Source organism: Brassica rapa, chromosome A09 (assembly GCF_000309985.2).
Source record: "Brassica rapa cultivar Chiifu-401-42 chromosome A09, CAAS_Brap_v3.01, whole genome shotgun sequence".
NCBI lineage: Eukaryota > Viridiplantae > Streptophyta > Magnoliopsida > Brassicales > Brassicaceae > Brassica > Brassica rapa.
Window position 1 is genome coordinate 42,055,178 of NC_024803.2, and position 18,177 is coordinate 42,073,354.

The 18,177-nt window shown below is 39.1% G+C and overlaps 4 protein-coding genes, 1 long non-coding RNA gene, 3 other non-coding genes and 1 pseudogene across 15 annotated transcripts; 5 read left to right on the plus strand and 4 right to left on the minus strand.

Moving 5' to 3' along the window:
- Positions 1-82: 82 nt before the first annotated feature.
- LOC117127952 lies at positions 83-1,512 on the plus strand. The gene is made up of 2 exons (XR_004450980.1): positions 83-231; positions 1,233-1,512. It is a non-coding gene; the product is annotated as an uncharacterized LOC117127952 (long non-coding RNA).
- Positions 1,336-3,572, minus strand: LOC103843019. The gene is made up of 3 exons (XM_009119710.2): positions 3,398-3,572; positions 2,669-2,828; positions 1,336-2,579 (listed from the first exon to the last, which is right to left on the minus strand). The coding sequence occupies exons 2-3, from the start codon at positions 2,814-2,816 to the stop codon at positions 1,546-1,548; spliced, it is 1,182 nt and encodes a 393-aa protein (XP_009117958.1). The 5' UTR covers positions 2,817-2,828; positions 3,398-3,572; the 3' UTR covers positions 1,336-1,545.
- A 124-nt stretch (positions 3,573-3,696) lies between these two features.
- Positions 3,697-5,258, plus strand: LOC103843020 (protein KTI12 homolog). 3 transcript variants are annotated; one of them, XM_009119711.3, is made up of 2 exons: positions 3,697-3,894; positions 4,140-5,258. In XM_009119711.3, the coding sequence occupies exon 2, from the start codon at positions 4,162-4,164 to the stop codon at positions 5,068-5,070; it is 909 nt and encodes a 302-aa protein (XP_009117959.1). In that variant the 5' UTR covers positions 3,697-3,894; positions 4,140-4,161; the 3' UTR covers positions 5,071-5,258. The 3 variants fall into 3 exon arrangements, with proteins under 3 accessions (XP_009117959.1, XP_009117960.1, XP_033134924.1); XM_009119712.3 differs by having other exon boundaries at positions 4,144-5,258; XM_033279033.1 differs by having other exon boundaries at positions 3,768-3,894; positions 4,011-5,258.
- Positions 5,259-5,498: 240 nt separating this feature from the next.
- On the plus strand, positions 5,499-12,224 carry LOC103843023 (PLASMODESMATA CALLOSE-BINDING PROTEIN 1-like). 6 transcript variants are annotated; one of them, XM_033279042.1, is made up of 5 exons: positions 11,069-11,267; positions 11,336-11,578; positions 11,647-11,683; positions 11,775-11,973; positions 12,029-12,224. In XM_033279042.1, exons 1-5 carry the CDS (start codon positions 11,216-11,218, stop codon positions 12,029-12,031), a joined length of 534 nt encoding a protein of 177 aa, XP_033134933.1. In that variant the 5' UTR covers positions 11,069-11,215; the 3' UTR covers positions 12,032-12,224. The 6 variants fall into 6 exon arrangements, with proteins under 6 accessions (XP_018510471.2, XP_009117964.2, XP_009117963.1 ...); XM_018654955.2 differs by lacking the exons at positions 11,069-11,267; positions 11,336-11,578; positions 11,647-11,683; positions 11,775-11,973; positions 12,029-12,224 and adding exons at positions 5,499-6,281; positions 6,364-6,603; positions 6,667-6,703; positions 9,972-10,304; XM_009119716.2 differs by lacking the exons at positions 11,069-11,267; positions 11,336-11,578; positions 11,647-11,683; positions 11,775-11,973; positions 12,029-12,224 and adding exons at positions 5,499-6,281; positions 6,364-6,603; positions 6,667-6,703; positions 6,787-7,131.
- TRNAA-UGC lies at positions 5,617-5,689 on the minus strand. Its single transcript has one exon. It is a non-coding gene; the product is annotated as a tRNA-Ala (tRNA).
- MIR5713 (microRNA MIR5713) lies at positions 7,863-8,308 on the plus strand. The gene has a single exon (NR_120822.1). It is a non-coding gene; the product is annotated as a microRNA MIR5713 (primary transcript).
- TRNAA-UGC lies at positions 10,684-10,756 on the minus strand. The gene has a single exon. It is a non-coding gene; the product is annotated as a tRNA-Ala (tRNA).
- A 134-nt stretch (positions 12,225-12,358) lies between the features above and the next one.
- LOC103843028 lies at positions 12,359-13,552 on the minus strand. Its single transcript, XM_009119721.3, has 2 exons — positions 13,459-13,552; positions 12,359-13,369 (listed from the first exon to the last, which is right to left on the minus strand). Exons 1-2 carry the CDS (start codon positions 13,488-13,490, stop codon positions 12,538-12,540), a joined length of 864 nt encoding a protein of 287 aa, XP_009117969.1. The 5' UTR covers positions 13,491-13,552; the 3' UTR covers positions 12,359-12,537.
- Positions 13,553-13,900: 348 nt separating this feature from the next.
- On the plus strand, positions 13,901-16,887 carry LOC103843027 (annotated as a pseudogene).
- The last annotated feature ends 1,290 nt before the right edge of the window (positions 16,888-18,177 follow it).

An 18,177-nucleotide genomic window follows, 5' to 3' on the forward strand; every position in this document is an offset into this window, starting at 1 on the left:
CTAGAGAAAGGAAAAGGAAAATGGTTATCCAAAAATAGAAAGCTGTGACAAAGATATGAATATCAAGAACGGATCGTTTAGAACCGCTGAAAGGATCTAAATATGAAGAGGAGACGCGTCAAAGATGGGACAAGTGATCAGCCACTATTAAGGTCCTCTGTTTATCCTTACTTTTCAGACCGTTAAGAGGCTCTGTTCTGTAACTACCAAAACACACTGTTTCAGATAGAGGTGTCAAATGGGCGGGCCGTCCAATGGTTGCCCATGTCCATATACAAACGGGCTTAATATGGACAAACCCATTTTTCCCATTAGTTTTCATTGGACAAAATGTGGAAGACCATTAAGAAAATGGTTTTTATTGGTTTTGGGCTTTATGGACGTGGACTGTCCAATGGTCACAAAACCTAACGTTTATAAAATTTAAGTTTTTCCGCTAAACTCGTAAAATCGATTTTTTCGCTTAAATTTTAATATCAAATTTTCCCGTCAGAACCAGAAAATCGAGTTTTTCTTCAAAACGCAAAATCGAATTTTCCCGCCAAAACCGGAAAATCGAGTTTTTCTGCCAAAACCGCAAAATCGATTTTTCTCGCCAAAACCGAAATTGTTGTACTTATGAACTTATGTATTATTGTACTTATGAATTTATGGATGAATTTTAATTTTATGAACTTGTATATGTAATTGTATGCTTATAAATTAAAATTTTCTTATATGGTCATTATAGATCCCATGGCAAAACCGAAAAATCGAGTTTCTCTGCCAAAATCAGAAAATCGAGTTTTCCGCCAAAACCGCAAAAATGAATTTTTTCCGCCAAAACTGAAAAATCGAGTTTTTCCGTCAAAACTGCAAAATCGAGTTTTTCCGTCAAAACTGCAAAATCGAGTTTTTCCGCCAAAACTGCAAAATCAATTTTTCCCACCAAAACCGTAATTGTTGTATTTATGAACTTATGTATTGTTGTACTTTTGAATTTATGGATGAATTTTAATTTTATGAACTTTTATATATAATTGTATGCTTATAAATTAAAATTTAAAATTTTCTTATATGGTCATTATGGACCCCATGGCAGCCCATAAAAATATGGGTGTTAGTGGGTATGATCTTTAATGGACATGGTTCTTAATGGACATGGTCACTTTGCTGTCCACAAACAATGAATGGACAAATGGATATGGGCTAATGGACATGGGCTCGCCCAGTTTACAGCTCTAGTTTCAGAGGTGGTTGCAAGATCTGAGAGACTATTTATGACAACAGAGCAAATGTCATAGAGAACTAGAGATGAAAAAGTCAGTTTATTAAACAGTTTTTGAAGATTTTTTCTTCTTCTTACAAGATATTCTAAATCTGATTTAGAAAGGTAAATTACAAATAATCTAAAGTATAAAAAATACAAAAAAAAAAGACTCCAACTACAGAGAACTCTCTTACAACATCCAGCTTGGAGGATGCTCTTAAATAACGCATTTACACATACACAAGATTCAGAACTAAAGCATAGTAACAATGGGGAGATTTGATACCGTTACTCATTTACTTTCTTCCCCTAGAGAAATCATCCCATGGGTCTTGTTGACCAAAGATCTCGTCGAGGATGTTGGAAGTTGGAAGAAGATCAATGTTCTTACTCCAACAAGGATCAAATGAATATGACTGATCTTCCAACAAATCACTGCAGTGGCGCCAGTGCTTCCCAACATCGGATTCTTCTCTGTTTACATTGGACTGGAGGAAGTCATCGGACGTGCACGAATCTTCTTCAACATTCACCTCTTCCTCTTCATCTCCTGATAAGCTTATTCCGGTTCTCTCATCTTGAGTTTGAGAGCCATAAAACGTGTTATCATACTCCACTTGCCACTCGTCATCGTCGCTATCAATGTCCAGGCTTCTAGAACGATTCTGAACAGCTCGTCTTCGAAGAATGAAGACGTTGAAATAATAGCTCACAATCTCCTTCATGGTCCGTGTAGGAAACGCAGACTTTAGTTGTTTCCAGAAATCACGGTCAAGTGAAACAGGGTTGGAGTAAACAACCTCGTGAAACAGGTCTTCCTCGTCTTCAGTTAGTTTACCAGCGACTTCCTCACCCATTTCACCGAGACCTATGCTCAGACATTTTTCGTATCCGACAGTTTCAAACAAGCCTTCTCTGTTTTCCATTATGTGTTGCTGCACGCATCTGATGGAGCCTTTATCCACGCAAACGCATTCCTTTCTTCCTTTACCGATTTCGAAGAAGTCGGTTTCACGGTCAGGCATTGGAATGACGCACTTCCCCATCACTTGTTCTTCACTGACTTCTTCCTTGACGCATTCAGGAATATCAGCCTGGTAATCGGACCCGATTGGAACTTGTTTTCTAGGAGAATTCTCACACCAATCAACATCGTCTGCTGGAGACACTGGTCTCCAGAGGACATCTGACTCGGGAGATTCGTGAGAAAGGGTTGACTGAGTCGTAGCATCCTCCTCAGATGTGATCCAAGAGAAAGGTGCGTTGGTATCTAACCCCTTCTCAACATTATCTTCCCATTCAAACCCGTAGAGACCACTTAGATCCTCTCCTGCTAGTACCACACAGCGCAACAAATTAAGCAAGATGATTGAGTTTGTCACGTTAACCCCTAAGCAAGAAGATGCACACTATTATTACCTATGACAACACCTGACTTCTCCAATGAAACATGATATGGAACTCCATCATCTAGTTTGGCCAGCTTATTGCAATAACTAATCTCTTTTGCATCCTTCATGTTGAGCTCTTGCACATCCTCAGCTTCAAAAGTGCGCTTTAAACCCATATTTTTTTGTACCTGTAAAATGAAAAAAACCAAAAGCAAATTTAGTTACTTGGCGTGAAGGTTGTCTTCTGTCAACTGCCATTTATATAACATCCACACACTAACAAGTAACAAACAACAAGTCTACAACGGTGAGAGCTCTAAGTCCCATGTTAAGTTAAGTACTGAGGGGAATTTAATTAAAAATACCAAAACCCCCAATTTAATATGAGTAAATTAAAAAAATCCCCAAATCTGAAGGAAACCCTAACCCTAGATTTCAATTCACGGCGTAGATCAACAAATCAGGAATCAAAAATCAAAGAATTGGCTAATTATCGAGACAACAGACACAAGCCCTCGATTAATTGACAGATCTGACAAACCCTAGAAATCAAAATATTAAAAAATTGGGGAAACTAGAAATTAAGAACGAATCCGATAAGAATATCAAAGGAATTAAACATCTAAACGAAAAATTGTTCAGATCTGTTGTTTACAGATCTGAATCTAGCTCAAACACTAGATTTGACCACAACGAATGGATGATATCAAAACAGGTACCAATCGAAAGATGAAATCAAGAGGGAAACGAAAATTACAATTGATTTGAAGATAGATCTGGAAGAAGGAAGAGATCTGAACGCGAATCGACGAAAAAAAATAAATTGGGGGAAATTTCGAAAGAGGCTAGGGTTGAAAATTCGTGCTTTTCGATTTGGGGGAAGACCCGGCCCAGATTAAATTCGGATACCGAGACAACATCAATGTACCTTATAAAAACACTTTAAATGATACGAAGTTACAATAATGTCCTCGCTGTGTACCAGCACGTGCCTTGCAACTTGCTTTGGCATATACGCGTATCTATCTTTTTAAACCGAAACATAATTGAGATTCAATTTGAGTTAAACCGGGCCACACAAATTCAACCGGTTATAATCTAATCCTCTCTCATAAACCCTAAATTCCCAAATCAGATGCTCACGCGACCTTTCTCTCGACAACACTCTCGACTTTTTGCTTCCGGTGTCGATCTCTCGTTGTTTCTATACAGATTCCGTAGATCTCCAGTTCGTTGCATCTGCTCGTGATCTGAGTAAGTATAGCTTATCTCTTTTGATTCATGAAAAGCCCACTTTCGTGGATCAATTTGCTCGAATTATACTTTAATTTGCTTGATTTCTTCATACCTGATGTTAGTTATTGATACAGCTATAGAAAGTTGGATGCTTTGAATCTGGGTCTTTGCCTATCCCTTAGTTATGTGTTTTGATGCCCTTTAGCTGTTCGAAACGATTGTTATCATCATATTAGCTTTGGATCTAAAGTTCCATTTTGTAGGCAGCGTGACAAGTTCAGACCAATGGCGCTAGTTGTGATTTGTGGGCAACCTTGTAGTGGCAAATCAACAGCTGCAGTAACCTTATCCGAAGCACTGAAAGAATCTGAAACGAAGCAGAACGTTAGAATCATCGACGAGGATTCGTTTCATCTAGACCGCAACCAGAACTATGCCAACATGCCTGCAGAGAAGATGCTTAGAGGAAAGCTTAGGTCGGATGTTGATAGATCTGTTTCGAGAGGAGACATTGTTATTGTAGATTCTTTGAACAGCATTAAAGGTTACAGATACGAGCTGTGGTGTATTGCGCGTGCCGCTGGGATTAGGTACTGTGTTCTCTTCTGTGATGTGGATGAAGATCGTTGCAGGGAGTGGAATAAGGAACGTGAGGGTAGAGGTGAGGCTTCGTATGACGATGGTATATTCGAGGATCTGGTGAGAAGGTTTGAGAAACCTGAGAGGAGGAACCGATGGGATTCGCCTCTCTTTGAGCTGTTCCTTTCTAGAGATGGAATAGAGAAATCATCTCCTGTGGTTTTAGAGGCTGTGACTTATCTGACCAAGACTGTTGATTCCAAAACTCAAGACGTGAGGATCCTCCAACCGAGTATTGCTACACAGTCCGCTAGATTCTCTGAAGCGAATTCTCTCTACGAGTTGGACAGAGCGACACAAGAAGTTATTAATGCGATCGTGGAACAACAAGCGCTTGGTGGGGCTATAAGCAGGGTTACTCTGGGTAATGATCTTCCTCCGATTGAAATCTGCAGACCGATTGGATTACCGGAGCTAGGGAGGCTTAGAAGAACGTTTGTTAAGTTGATGGGTCAGTCGAGTCTGAGCGGGCCGCCGTTACCAACTGACGCAAACAGTGGAAAGAGACGGTTTGTGGATTACTTGAACAGAGAGTTTGGAGGTAGTAACGCTTGAAGTTAGTTGGGGAAGAACCACTTTCCAATTTGGTTTTTGCATTTTCTAAACACAAGTCAAGTTACACTTTGTGCTCTTCAGTGAAAAGTTGTGGACAAATTGATGTATTTTTCTTATGCAAACATATAATTATCATTTATCAAGTTAAAACAGTTTTTTTGTGTAATAATATCTTTCCAGTTCTTGAATGACTTTGTCTTTGAACATGAGTACGACAAAAAGGGGCTAAAAGGTATTTATTGGCCCATAAAGTTATAAAGTTACGCAGTTTCAGCTAGTGTTGTAACCATACCAGCCTGTCTACTCAAAAACTATCTTCAGGCTAATATTGTTTGACGAGAAACAAATTACGTTTCACTTCACTCTGAAGATATCTTGAAACTGTCTTTTGTTTAGTGTCAGCTAGTGTTGTACCAGTTCGGTTGTACATTGTCTTTGGCATCTTGCAGATAGAACTGTGTTAGACATCGCTTGCGCTCTAAGTAGATAAAAGTATCTCCAAAAATAATTTGACTGTACATTAAAACAGAAAAGGCAAACCAATTTTGGAGATGCGGGGGATCGAACCCCGTGCCTCTCGCATGCAAAGCGAGCGCTCTACCATTTGAGCTACATCCCCATATGTCTTAAGCTTTAATTTGTTTATATAAATACAGTGTTCAACCAAAATATCTATCATAACAACAAACTACGAATAAGTAGAAAGTACAACTAACAAAACTGAAATAGCTACGAATAAGTAGTAAGTACAACTAACAGAACTGAAATGATTAGTGAGAAATGCGTTAACCACACAATTATCTTAGATGCGGCGTGCAACAACCCGAGAGGGCCCCCGCATAGTTTGTCAGTTTCTTTTTCTTATTGTACGTTTTACAAATCCAACTTACTAAATATAGTTTTATTTCTCTCTAAAAATGTTCACACTTAAATACAATCAGTTTTTATTCACACTACAAACCATATATCGTATTTGGAACTTTGTAACCAACTGATTGACTTACAAGTTTCTTTACATATATATATATATATATATATATATATATATATATATATATTATCAAATCAACTTTCATTTTCCAAGTTCTCTACATCATATCCTGTCTATTTCGTGCTTCTCCTAAAAGAGTGATCTTAAGACCCAATCATCATGAGAATGTTTCTAGCTCTCTTGCTTCTCTTGGCCTTGAGGCCCTTGACCACATCTTCAAGTAAGTACCTTTCTTCTCTTCTTGGTATACGGTCCAATAACAGTATTCAAGATTTCATTTCTATGTCTCTCTTTCTCTCTAGATGCAACTTACTGTCTCTGCAAAGATGGGACAGAAGACAACGCACTTCAAGCATCAATAGACTATGTTTGTGGAAAATTAGATTGCAACCCAATCCGTGACAAGGGTGCTTGTTATCAACCAGACACCATCAAAAGCCATTGTGATTGGGCTGTTAACAGCTACTTCCAGAGTCAAGCTCAAGCCCCTGGAAGCTGCGTATTCACTGGAACTGCCACTACCAGTCAAAACCCACCTTCAAGTAAGTAAAAAATCTACATTTTGATGAGAAAAGTTGTGGTCTTGATGAGGTTCTTTTGTGCAGATTTGGTTACCGGATGTGTCTATCCTTCAAGCCCTAGGTAACTAACGACCACTAACACAAACCTAAGCCTGTCTCATTTACATGGATATGACTTATAAAAAGTTTTGTGTGTATTAACAGCTCTCCAGGGTGTTCTCCTTCAACCAACGGTGCTTCCAGTTTGGTCATTTCCCCTGCTTTCGCAATCTGTTTATCAACACTAGCGTTTCTGATGTAACGTTCGTGTGGAGACAAAGACATCCACATGGGTCCGTCTTTGGTTCCCTTTTGGGTGGAAAAGGAAGCTTCAGTGGTCATTGTGGTTTATAATTATGTTGTTGCATTTATGGGAAAGTTGCTCTAATTAGAATCTTGAGTAAATAAATAAAATAAAAACAGAGCATTATGATAAAGACTTGTCAATAAAAAGATACCATATTTTTATAATTTCTAATGATCAATCATATAGACTAAAGCAAAATTTATTCACCATTTAGTAGCTTCAACATCCTATTTAGATTATTGTTCTACAACTTCAACAACGCAACTGCCACCAGCATCATTTTGTAGTAATCTAATCTACCAGATGTTATTCAGTTAAAAAAAATATACTGTGGCAAAGAAAGAGAAACCTATGTGCCTCGTTATAACATGTCAGAGAGTACACTTGCTAATACTGAGAATAAGTATCTTGAGAAATAATTCGACTGTAATATTAAAAGGAAAAAGGTAAAACAAATTTGGAGATGCGGGGAATCGAAACCCGTGCCTCTCGCATGCAAGTTTTGAGATGCGGGGGACAGAACATTAATTGTATGATAATGAAACAAACAAGTCAAAGAGAAATGCGTGAAACATATAATTAATCAATTTATCAAAGATGCGTTATGCAACAACCCGAGAGGGCCCCGCATAGTTTGTCAATTTCTGCTGTTCCATTTTGTAGGCAGTGTGACAAGACTTCAGACAAATGGCGCTAGTTGTGATTTGTGGGCAACCTTGCAGCTGCAGTAACCTTATCCGAAGAACTGAAAGAATCTGAAACGAAGCAAAACGTTAGAATCATCGATGAAGCTTCGTTTCATCTAGACCGCAACCAGAACTATGCCAACATGCCTACAGAGAAGATTCTCAGAAGCGAATTATCTTTATGAGTTGGACAGAGCGACACAAGAGTCATCAATGCGGTCGTGGAACAACAAGCGCTTGGTGGGGCTATAAGCAGAGTTACTCTAGGCAATTATCTTCCTCCGATTGAAATTTGCAGACCAGTTGGACTACCGGAGCTAGGTAGGCTTAGAAGAACGTTTGTTAAATTTGCAGACCAGTTATGACTGTGATACCCAGTCACAGCGGAAGGGTTCTTAAGGATTCATAACTGTTTTGTCAAGGGTTCAGAATGTTTTTTTGGGGAAATGATAGGGTTTACAATGGCAAAATTAGGAGAGATGATGCATTCAAGCGTTATTACCTCTAAACTCTCTGTTCAAGTAATCCACAAACCGTCTCTTTCCACTGTTTGCATCAGTTGGTAACGGTGGCCCGCTCAGACTCGACTGACCCATCAATTTAACAAACGTTCTTCTAAGCCTACCTAGCTCCGGTAGTCCAACTGGTCTGCAAATTTCAATCGGAGGAAGATCATTACCTAGAGTAACTCTGTATTCAGTGAAAAGTTGTGGTGAAATTGATGTATTTTTCTTATGCAAACATATACTTATCATTTATCAACTTAAACATTAGTGTTTTGTTTGTAATAGTATGATTTCCAGTTCTTGAATCCCTTTGTTTTGGGACATGAGTTTTGCCACAGTTTTTGGCTTAGACGACAGATCAGTAGTTTACTTTTCTTAATCCCATGGAGTACAACTAAAAGGTATTGGCCACATTAAGTTTTAAAGTTACGCAGTTTCAGCCTGTCTACTCATGCGTAACTAGTGTTGTACCGCACCAGCCTGTCTACTCAAAAACTATCTTCAGGCTAATGTTGTTTGAAGAGAAACAAATTACGTTTCACTTCGCTCTGAAGATATCTTGAAACTGTCTTTTGTTTAGTGCTTGCTAGGGTTGTACCAGTTAGATTTTACATAGTCTTTGGCTTCTTGCATATAGAACTGTGTTAGACATCGCTTGCGCTCTAAGTAGATAAAAATATCTCCAAAAATAATTTGACTGTACACTAAAATTGAAAAGGTAAACAAATTTGGGAGAGGTGGGAAACGAACCCCATGCCTCTCGCATACAAAGCAAGCGCTCTAACATTTGAGCTACATTACTATTTTATTAATTCATCAATTAAATACAATAAATACGTTTTTCGACCAAAAGATCTATCATAACAAGCAGCTACGAATAAGTAAGTACAACTAACAAAACTGAAATGATTAATGAGAAAACAGGTCAAACAGAAATGCGTTAACCACACGATTATCTTAGATGCGGCGTGCAACAACCCGAGAGGGCCCCCGCATAGTTCTTTTTCTTATTGTACGTTTTACAAATCCAACTTACTAAATATAGTTTTATTTCTCTCTAAAAATGTTCACACTTAAATACAATCAGTTTTTATTCACACTACAAACCATATATCGTATTTGGAACTTTGTAACCAACTGATTGGTTTACAAGTTTCTTTATACTATATATATATATTCATCAAATCAACTTTCATTTTCCAAGTTCTCTACATCATATCTTGGTTTTGGTGTGTTCCTGGCTGTCTATTTCGTGCTTCTCCTAAAAGAGTGATCTTAAGACCCAATCATCATGAGAATGTTTCTAGCTCTCTTCCTTCTCTTGGCCTTGACCACATCTTCAAGTAAGTACCTTTCTTCTCTTCTTGGTATACGGTCCAATAACAGTATTTAAGATTTTATTTCTATGTCTTTCTTTCTCTCTAGATGCAACTTACTGCCTCTGCAAAGATGGGACAGAAGACAACGCACTTCAAGCATCAATAGACTATGTTTGTGGAAAATTAGATTGCAACCCAATTCTTGACAAGGGTGCTTGTTATCAACCAAACACCATCAAAAGCCACTGTGATTGGGCTGTTAACAGCTACTTCCAGAATGTAGCTCAAGCCCCTGGAAGCTGCGACTTCTCTGGAACTGCCACTACCAGTCAAAACCCATCTCCATGTAAGTAAAAAAGTTTACATTTTGATGAGAAAAGTTGTGGTCTTGATGAGGTTCTTTTGTGCAGATTTGGTTACCGGATGTGTCTATCCTTCAAGCGCTAGGTAACTAATGATCACTAACACAAACCTAAGCCTAACTCATTTACATGGATATGACTTATAAAAAGTTTGGTGTGTGTATTAACAGCTCTCCAGGGTCGCTTCCTTCAACTACACCACCACCGGGAACAAAGCAGACAAACGGAACCGTTACTCCAACCAACGGTGCTTCTGTTTATCAACACTAGCGCTTCTGATGTAACGTTCGTATGGAGACAAAGACATCCACATCGGTCCGTCTTTGGTTCCCTTTTGGGTAGAAAAGGAAGCTTCAGTCGTCATTGTGGTTTATATTTCTGTTGTTGCATTTATGTGAAAGTTGCTCTAATTAGAATCTTGAGTAAATAAATAAAATAAAAACAGAGCATTATGATAAAGACTTGTCAATAAAAAGATACCATATTTTTATAATTTCTAATGATCAATCATATAGACTAAAGCAAAATTTATTCACCATTTTAGTAGCTTCAACATCCAATTTAGATTATTGTTCTACAACTTCAACAACGCAAAAGCCACCAGACATCATTTTGTTGTAATCTACCAGTTGTTATTCAGTTAAAACTAAGGTTTCTCTCTTTAGGTGTTAGTTATTCAGTTAAAAGAATATACTCTGTGGCAAAGAAAGAGAAACCTATGTTCCTCGTCATAACATGTCAGAGAGTATACTAGCTAATATGTGAGTTTGCAAGAGAATATAAGGCAAGTGGTAGGCTGGTAGCCAAGTGCATCTACCTAAGAATAAGTATCTTGAGAAATAATTGTACTGTTACATTAAAAGGAAAAAGGTAAAACAAATTTGGAGATGCGGGGGATCGAACCCCGTGCCTCTCGCATGCAAAGCGAGCGCTCTACCATTTGAGCTACATCCCCAATTGTTATTACGCACGCTACAATAAATATACAAATAAAATTCCCGATCGAAAGTTCTAACAACAATCTACGAATAAGTACAGTTAACAAAACATTAATTGTATGATAATGAAACAAACAAGTCAAGAGAAATGCGTGAAACATATAATTAATCAATTATCAAAGATGCGTTATGCAACAACCCGAGAGGGCCCCGCATAGTTTGTCAATTTCTGTTTCTTATTCAACGTTATAAATCAACTTACCAAAGTATATACATAATCGTACTTAGACTTGGAACTTTGTTACCAAAAGACTTACTTACAAGTTATATATATATATACTAAATCAACTATCATTTTCCAATGCTCTACACTTCTCTACATCTTCTCTCTCTAAAGCCATCATCTTGGTTTTGGTGTGTGCCTTGCCGTCTATTTTGGTGCTTCCCCTAAAAAAGTGACCTTAAGACTAATCATCATGAGAATGTTTCTAGGTGTCTTGCTTCTCTTGGCCTTGACCACATCTTCAAGTAAGTCTTTCTTCTCTTCTTCCTAAAGGGTCCATAACATTTACTTAAAATTTTCTCTTTCTCTCTAGGTGCTATTTACTGTCTCTGCAAAGATGGGATAGGTGACAACGGGCTTCAAACATCGATAGACTATGCTTGTGGAACCTTAGCAGATTGTAACCCAATCCATGACAAGGGTGCTTGTTATCAACCAAACACCATCAAAAACCATTGTGATTGGGCTGTTAACAGCTACTTCCAGAAAGCAGCTCAGGTCCCTGGAAGCTGTAATTTCTCTGGAACTGCCACTACCAGTCAAACCCCACCTTCAAGTAAGTCAATCAACTTATAGATTTGACAAGAAAAGTAGTTATGATCTTGATGATGTTCTTTTGTGCAGATTTGGTTACTGGATGTATATATCCTTCAAGCGCTAGGTAACTAATGATCACTTCCATTAACCTTAACCTGTCTCATATTCATAAACATGACTTTGAAAAAGTTTGGTGTGTGTGTGTGTGTTAACAGCTCTGCAGGGTCGCCTCCTTCAACTACACCACCAACGGGAACAACTCCAACAACAAACGGAACCGGAGGCTTTACTCCATTTCCGGGAACTCCTCCTGCCTTTGGTCCAACCGGAACCGGAGGCTTTACCCCAAGCAAAGCTGCTTCAAGTTTGGTAATTTCCTCTGTTTTCACGCTCTGTTTCTCATCACTAGCGTTTCTGATGTAAGGTTCGTGTAGAGACAAAAGCCATCCATCCACATGGGTCCGTCTTTTGATTCCCTTTTGGGTAGAAAAGGAAGCTTCAGTGGTCATTGTGGTTTATATTTCTGTTTTTTTCCATTTATGTGAAAGTTGCTCTAATTAGAATCTTAAGTAAATAATTGCAAAAAGAAAAAAAATAAAATAAACAGAACATCATGATAAAGACTTGTCAACAACAACGTTAGGAACTCGTGGGTTGTGTAAGAAGATACCATTTTTTTAATTTCTAATGATCAAATCATAGACTCACAGAAAATTTATTCAACTAAAAAGACCAACCAACAATAACACCAAGTGAAGTGCCAACTACTACTTTAAGGTAAGATTCACACCTTCAATAATTGATCAAAGCCTCTCTAATATAACACTTTCAATCTCTTTACACACATGCAAGTCTCTCCAACAAACTCTGTGATCTGGCATAAACAAGAATCACATCCCCATATTATTCAGAACAAGAAACAGAGAAGTACACAATGTAAACACTCAACTTAAAAGTAACAAAAAGATAAAAACAAAATCAATCTACAAGATTCCCATCGATTTCATAGAACAAACGGTTACAGCTCTCACTAAGCACCTCAGCTCTACGCATAATCTTCTTGCAGTCTCCATGCCTTCGCTTAGGGCTAAACTCTCTCAGCTTCACATGAGGATCCTTGATATCCACGTCATTGTATATCTCCCTCGCAGGCACCACATGCTTCTCCCAAAACTCAACGAGCGCCGGCCTCATCTCCTCCCAAAACGCGTTGTCTCTCCAAACTCTAAACAGACTGCTCCCGTTACGAGTCCAGCAGTAAAGATCCAACCACTCCGTATCCACAATCTCCATCAAACCCTGAAGCTGCGGAATACAATGATAAGGAACCTTCTTCCACGGATACGCTCCTCTCGGCTTCTCCCCATCATCACCACCCCCACCTTTGTAAAACGGACACTTAACTTCTACAACAGAAGTTGAACTCGTTCCTTTGATCAAACCATCAGGTGAAGCTCCTAGCCAGTTTGTCTCTTCGCCGTTCTTGTTATAGACTACGAATCCAGGTCTAGCGATGACTTCGTTCCCTGTTAACAGTTTATATCTCTCGAGTGCTTCGGTTTCGTTATCAGCGTCCCAGAACGTGGCTTCGTTTCCGGAGAACTGTTTGGCTACGCCGACTTTCTCTAACCAAAGCTCGCGTCTACCTTCGGGCCAGAACCCGATGGCGCGTGAGAAGTTGCTAGCTGTTAGCCTGTTCTTCCTCAGATCTTGCCAGTCTTTGGTCTCGTTTTGAGATATTACCTTGGAGTCAGGTTCTGGTTCGTTAGACGGAACGTGTAACAAGCGATGACAGAAAGCTATCTCATCACTGCCAAGAAAGTAAGTAAAGGTCAAAAGTTACTTCCTTGATATTTATTACATATTAACTAGTGAACTAGACAAGGTGATCAGACTGACCGTGCGCGCTTGTAAAAGGCACGACGAAGCATATCGGCGGCGGCAAGATCGATTCTGAATTTTGAGGGTTTAAGGAAGCGACTCTGATAGGACTCGTAACCAATGGGCCTTATCTAAACTCGTAACTAATGGGCCTCACAGTTATAAAACATAATCCGGTTGGGTTTTAGTTAATTAAAACTTTGGAATCGGTTCGGCTCGGTTCAGTTTGTAGGAGTTCAGGTGAAGCAAGAGTAACGAGGATTCTGAACTCGGCACTGAAAACGAACCTTTGATGATCTGGTTTGTGGCTGTTTAGTGAGATGCTAAAAGTTGGTGTATTGATTTCTCATTTTTTCTATAACAAACCGGTTTTTGGTCTGGTTCAACCCAAATTGAACCGAGGTTAAGATATATGATTATCGAACCGGGTCTTCTATTGTTGTCTCCTCCGAAGCAGAGATAGACGCAGAGAAAGGGAAAGCTGCCTTGATCGTATAATGCCCTAAGGAAAAAGGAATGATTCATCTGAAGAAGAAGAAGAAGATGATGATACGAAGAACATGTATTCCTCTTCATCGGAAAGCTTTCGCATTGGTTCAGCCTCGTTTCTCTGGAACAGGTACCTCGATTGGTTCTAGCAGCGATAGAAATTTCTCTTACAAAGAGAAACTGAGGAGTGGTCTCGTCGATATAAAGAAAGATGATGCTGTTGCTCTGTTTCAGTCCATGATTCAGTCTCGTCCTCTGCCTACCGTCGTTGATTTCAGTAGATTGTTTAGTGGCATTGCCAGAACAAAACAGTATGATCTCGTGTTGTCTCTCTGCAAGCAAATGGAATCGAATGGGATTGCGCATGACCTCTACACGCTCAGCATTGTCATCAATTGCTTCTGCCGTCGCCGGAAACTCGGTTTTGCTTTTTCTGTTTTTGGAAAGATGTTGAAGCTTGGGTATGAGCCTACCACGGTTACATTTTCAACTTTGATCAACGGATTGTGTCTCGAGGGTCGAGTCTCTGAAGCTGTGGAGTTAGTTGATCGTATGGTGGAAATGAAGGTTGTTCCAAATCTCATCATACTTAACACTCTTGTCAACGGTCTTTGTCTTCAAGATAGAGTGTCTGAAGCAGTGGCTTTGATAGATCGAATGATGTCAACCCGATCAATTTACCTATGGTCCGGTTTTGAACAGAATGTGTAAGTCAGGTAACACTGCCTCGGCCTTTGATCTGCTCACAAAGATGGAAGATAGAAAGATCAAGCCTCAAGTAGTCATATATAATATGATCATTGACAGTCTTTGCAAAGATGAGAGCCTCGACGATGCACTCAGCCTTTTCAGTGAAATGGAAACCAAAGGTATCAAACCAAATGTCTTTACCTACACCTCTCTCATAGGAGGCTTCTGTAATGCCGGGAGATGGGATGACGGCGCACAGTTGCTGAGAGATATGATCACAAGGGACATCACCCCGGACGTCGTCACTTTCAATGCGTTGATTGATAGTTTTGTAAAAGAGGGAAAGCTTACGGAGGCTCAAGAATTGTACAATGAGATGATCACAAGAGGCATAGATCCTAATACCATTACATATACTACTTTGATATATGGGTTGTGCATGGAGAACCGCTTAGATGAAGCCAACCAGATGATGGACCTGATGGTTAGCAAGGGATGCGATCCTAATAGCGTGACTTATAGTATCCTTATAAACGGATATTGTAAAAATAAACTGGTTGATGAAGGTATGAGACTTTTCCGCAAAATGTCTCTGAGAGGAGTGGTTGCCGATACAGTCACTTATAGCACTCTCATCCAAGGATTTTGTCAAACGGGAAAACCTAAGGTTGCAAAAGATCTCTTCCAAGAGATGGTTTCTATTGGTGTGCCACCGAGTGTTGTGACTTACGGTATTTTGCTGGATGGGTTGTGTGACAATGGAGAACTAGAAAAGGCTTTGGAAATACTTGATCAAATGCACAATTGTAAGATGGATCCTGGTATTTGTATATATTCTATAATCATTCACGGGATGTGCAATGCTGGTAAGGTCGATGGTGCTTGGGATCTATTCTGTAGCTTACCTTCGAAAGGAGTGAAGCCCAATGTTAAGACATTCACCGTAATGATTTCGGGATTGTGTAAGAAAGGGTCACTGCCTGAAGCAAACATCTTGCTAAGAAAAATGGAGGAAGATGGGATTGTGCCAAATGTTTGTACATACAACACACTAATCCGAGCTCATCTCAGCGGCGGTGACATAAGCAACTCAGTTGAACTCATCGAAGAAATGAAGAGGTGTGGCTTCTCTGCAGATGCTTCCACCATAAAGATGGTGATGGATATGTTGTCGGATGGTAGATTGGACAAAAGCTTTTTGGATATGCTCTCTGGTCCTTTTGGAGACAAATCATCATCATCGTTGGATTGAAATAAATCTTCTTTTCGAGACAAATCACCAAGATTCTGACTCTGGTTCGTCCCTCTTAACTTCCCGCCATTAATTTTAAATTGAGAATCTACGTTTCCTGAAAGCTTGCGTGTTTCTGGTCAATATTGGTTAACTCATTGTGTCGGTATAAAGCTATGATTAAGAGTTTGACCTTTATGTCTTCTTTTTCGATTCTCTTCTGACCAATTGATTGATCTGTGACACCTTTGGAGCTAACTGTATGTGGGTTTAAAAGGATCACTCACCAGTCACTAACTAATGTTTTTTTTTGGTTCATATAACCAACCAGTACTTTTGTTTTCTGAATTTTGGGAATCTTAGGATCAGAACCAGATTCCTTGAGTTGATGTTTGGATAAGTGAGTTGAATTTGGTCATCTTCTGTGAACCCCAGAGTTGACTTCGTATTGATCCTTAGTTCTAGGGTCTCTGAGTGCTCTTTTGGTCTTGTAAGGAAGGTTCTTGGCATCTGTGGATGACTGATGATTTTAGAGCTATTCATAATAATAGTCACTCTTTTAGACATGATCTTTCACTTCCCAATGAATCTAGTGGCTCTCTTCAGAACTGCCTAATAGCTATGTATAATTCGATAGATAAGGTAAGACTTTTTTTGAAAATTCTAGTGTGAATATCATCTACAACTTTTCTTATGTTCACTCTAGTGAAAACCTTATGTAGTAAAAGAGTAATGACTGGCTTAAAAAGTACCCAAATCTTCATCTTTTTATTGTTAATTTAAAAGATACAACCTAAGCATATTGTTCCTTCTGCTTATTAATTCTCTTGCGTTCCAACTAACTGTGTCTTTTTCTGCCGGTGGGTTGCAAATTGCAGTCTTGCTGCTCCGTTCTGTTGCTGTGTGTTGGAGGAATGCTGCTTCTGATCAGAATGACCTTCCATCTCTCTGGATCTCGTATTCTTATAACTCTCTATGTCTTAGATACTGTTAATGTTGTTGTACCTCTTTTGTTTGAGATGGAACAAAATTTGTTATCAACTTTGGATTCCATTAATCGAATTTATCCAAACTTTTAACAAAATTAAGCCAAAATCTATCCGAAATCAAAATTTTTGATAGTTTTAAAACTCAAACTAACCGAATACCGAACTTTTTTTTTTTTTTTTTTTTTGTCAACAGTTTCATTTCATTAAAGCCTAAGCATGAATTACAATGGCTTAGCAGTTCATCCAGGATATTACATAATTTTGATTTGTGATCCTGGCTCTTTTGGCTAATTGATCAACAACATGAACTTGGTTTCTAGGTACATAGTGGAATATAAACTTATCTTTATCAGCTACGCAAGCTATATCTTGGAGAATAGAGTAGGCTTCATTGATCTGAAATTGCTTGTGGAGTTGCTCTCCTGAAATAACTTGCAAACTCTTGATTAATTCCAAGCAATCACCTAGAATTACCACGTCCTTGTAAGCCAAAGTATGGAGTTGTTGAACAGCTAGCAGCATAGCCATTGCCTCTGCTATGAACGGCGAGTTGGTAGGAGCTATTGCAGAACTTCCTTGGAGCCAAGAGATGCCTTCTTTGCTAAACAAGGACCATCCTATCCCAGCCTTTTCGGTTGGTGACTTCCATGAAGCGTCTACAATGCAGTAGTTGTGCGTTTGTTGTTGAAGGATGTCAGCGATAGGATATTGCATTGTGTGTAGACTACGTTCATACGTGGCGTTGTTTCGCTCAGTTGCATCCTTCCAAACTTGATAATCAGTAATGGCAGCATGGACTGTGTGAATGATGTGGTCTCTCTTATTTTCAAAGACTAACTTGTTGCGCATTTTCCAAATCCTCCAGCCTATGAAGAAAGGTAAATTATTCTGAGAATGTGCTCTGTCCAACAGATACTTAAAGAAGTGTAGAGCAGCTGTGTCAGACGACTGAATTTCAGGGACTTCTCCAAGAGAGAAAGCCCAAATTTCTCTAGCTACTCTACATTCTAATAGCATATGGTGGACAGTTTCTAATTCTTCTCCACAGACTTGGCATAAGCTGTAATTCCTGATCCCTCTCTTATTTAAATTATCAGCAACAGGCAAGCCGTTATGAAGAACTTTCCACCAAAACAGTCTCAGCTTCGGTGGTATTTTTAGTTTCCACAATTTAGAAATAAGAGCATGTTGTATCTGAGTATGGGGAGAGGAAGGAACCTGTTCATGAAGATCCTCTCGGTCTATTTCTCTTTGAATGTAGTATCCAGACTTAACCGTATAGACTCCGGATCTACTTGCTGGCCAGTATAGAACGTCTTGAGCTCCTGACCAGCTAGG

What these genes read in the sequence shown, in the direction of transcription:
- LOC103843019 (XM_009119710.2), bottom strand. Translation starts at nt 2,816, where the DNA reads ATGGGTTTAAAGCGCACTTTTGAAGCTGAGGATGTGCAAGAGCTCAAC. An exon ending in GAAGTCAGGTGTTGTCATAG is followed by an intron (nt 2,580 to 2,668) that starts GTAATAATAGTG and finishes TGGTACTAGCAG; the next exon opens with GAGAGGATCTAAGTGGTCTC.
- LOC103843020 (XM_009119711.3), top strand. Translation starts at nt 4,162, where the DNA reads ATGGCGCTAGTTGTGATTTGTGGGCAACCTTGTAGTGGCAAATCAACA.
- LOC103843023 (XM_009119714.3), top strand. Translation starts at nt 11,216, where the DNA reads ATGAGAATGTTTCTAGGTGTCTTGCTTCTCTTGGCCTTGACCACATCT. An exon ending in CAGTCAAACCCCACCTTCAA is followed by an intron (nt 11,579 to 11,646) that starts GTAAGTCAATCA and finishes TCTTTTGTGCAG; the next exon opens with ATTTGGTTACTGGATGTATA. An exon ending in ATATATCCTTCAAGCGCTAG is followed by an intron (nt 11,684 to 11,774) that starts GTAACTAATGAT and finishes GTGTGTTAACAG; the next exon opens with CTCTGCAGGGTCGCCTCCTT.
- LOC103843028 (XM_009119721.3), bottom strand. Translation starts at nt 13,490, where the DNA reads ATGCTTCGTCGTGCCTTTTACAAGCGCGCACG. An exon ending in GCCTTTTACAAGCGCGCACG is followed by an intron (nt 13,370 to 13,458) that starts GTCAGTCTGATC and finishes CTTTCTTGGCAG; the next exon opens with TGATGAGATAGCTTTCTGTC.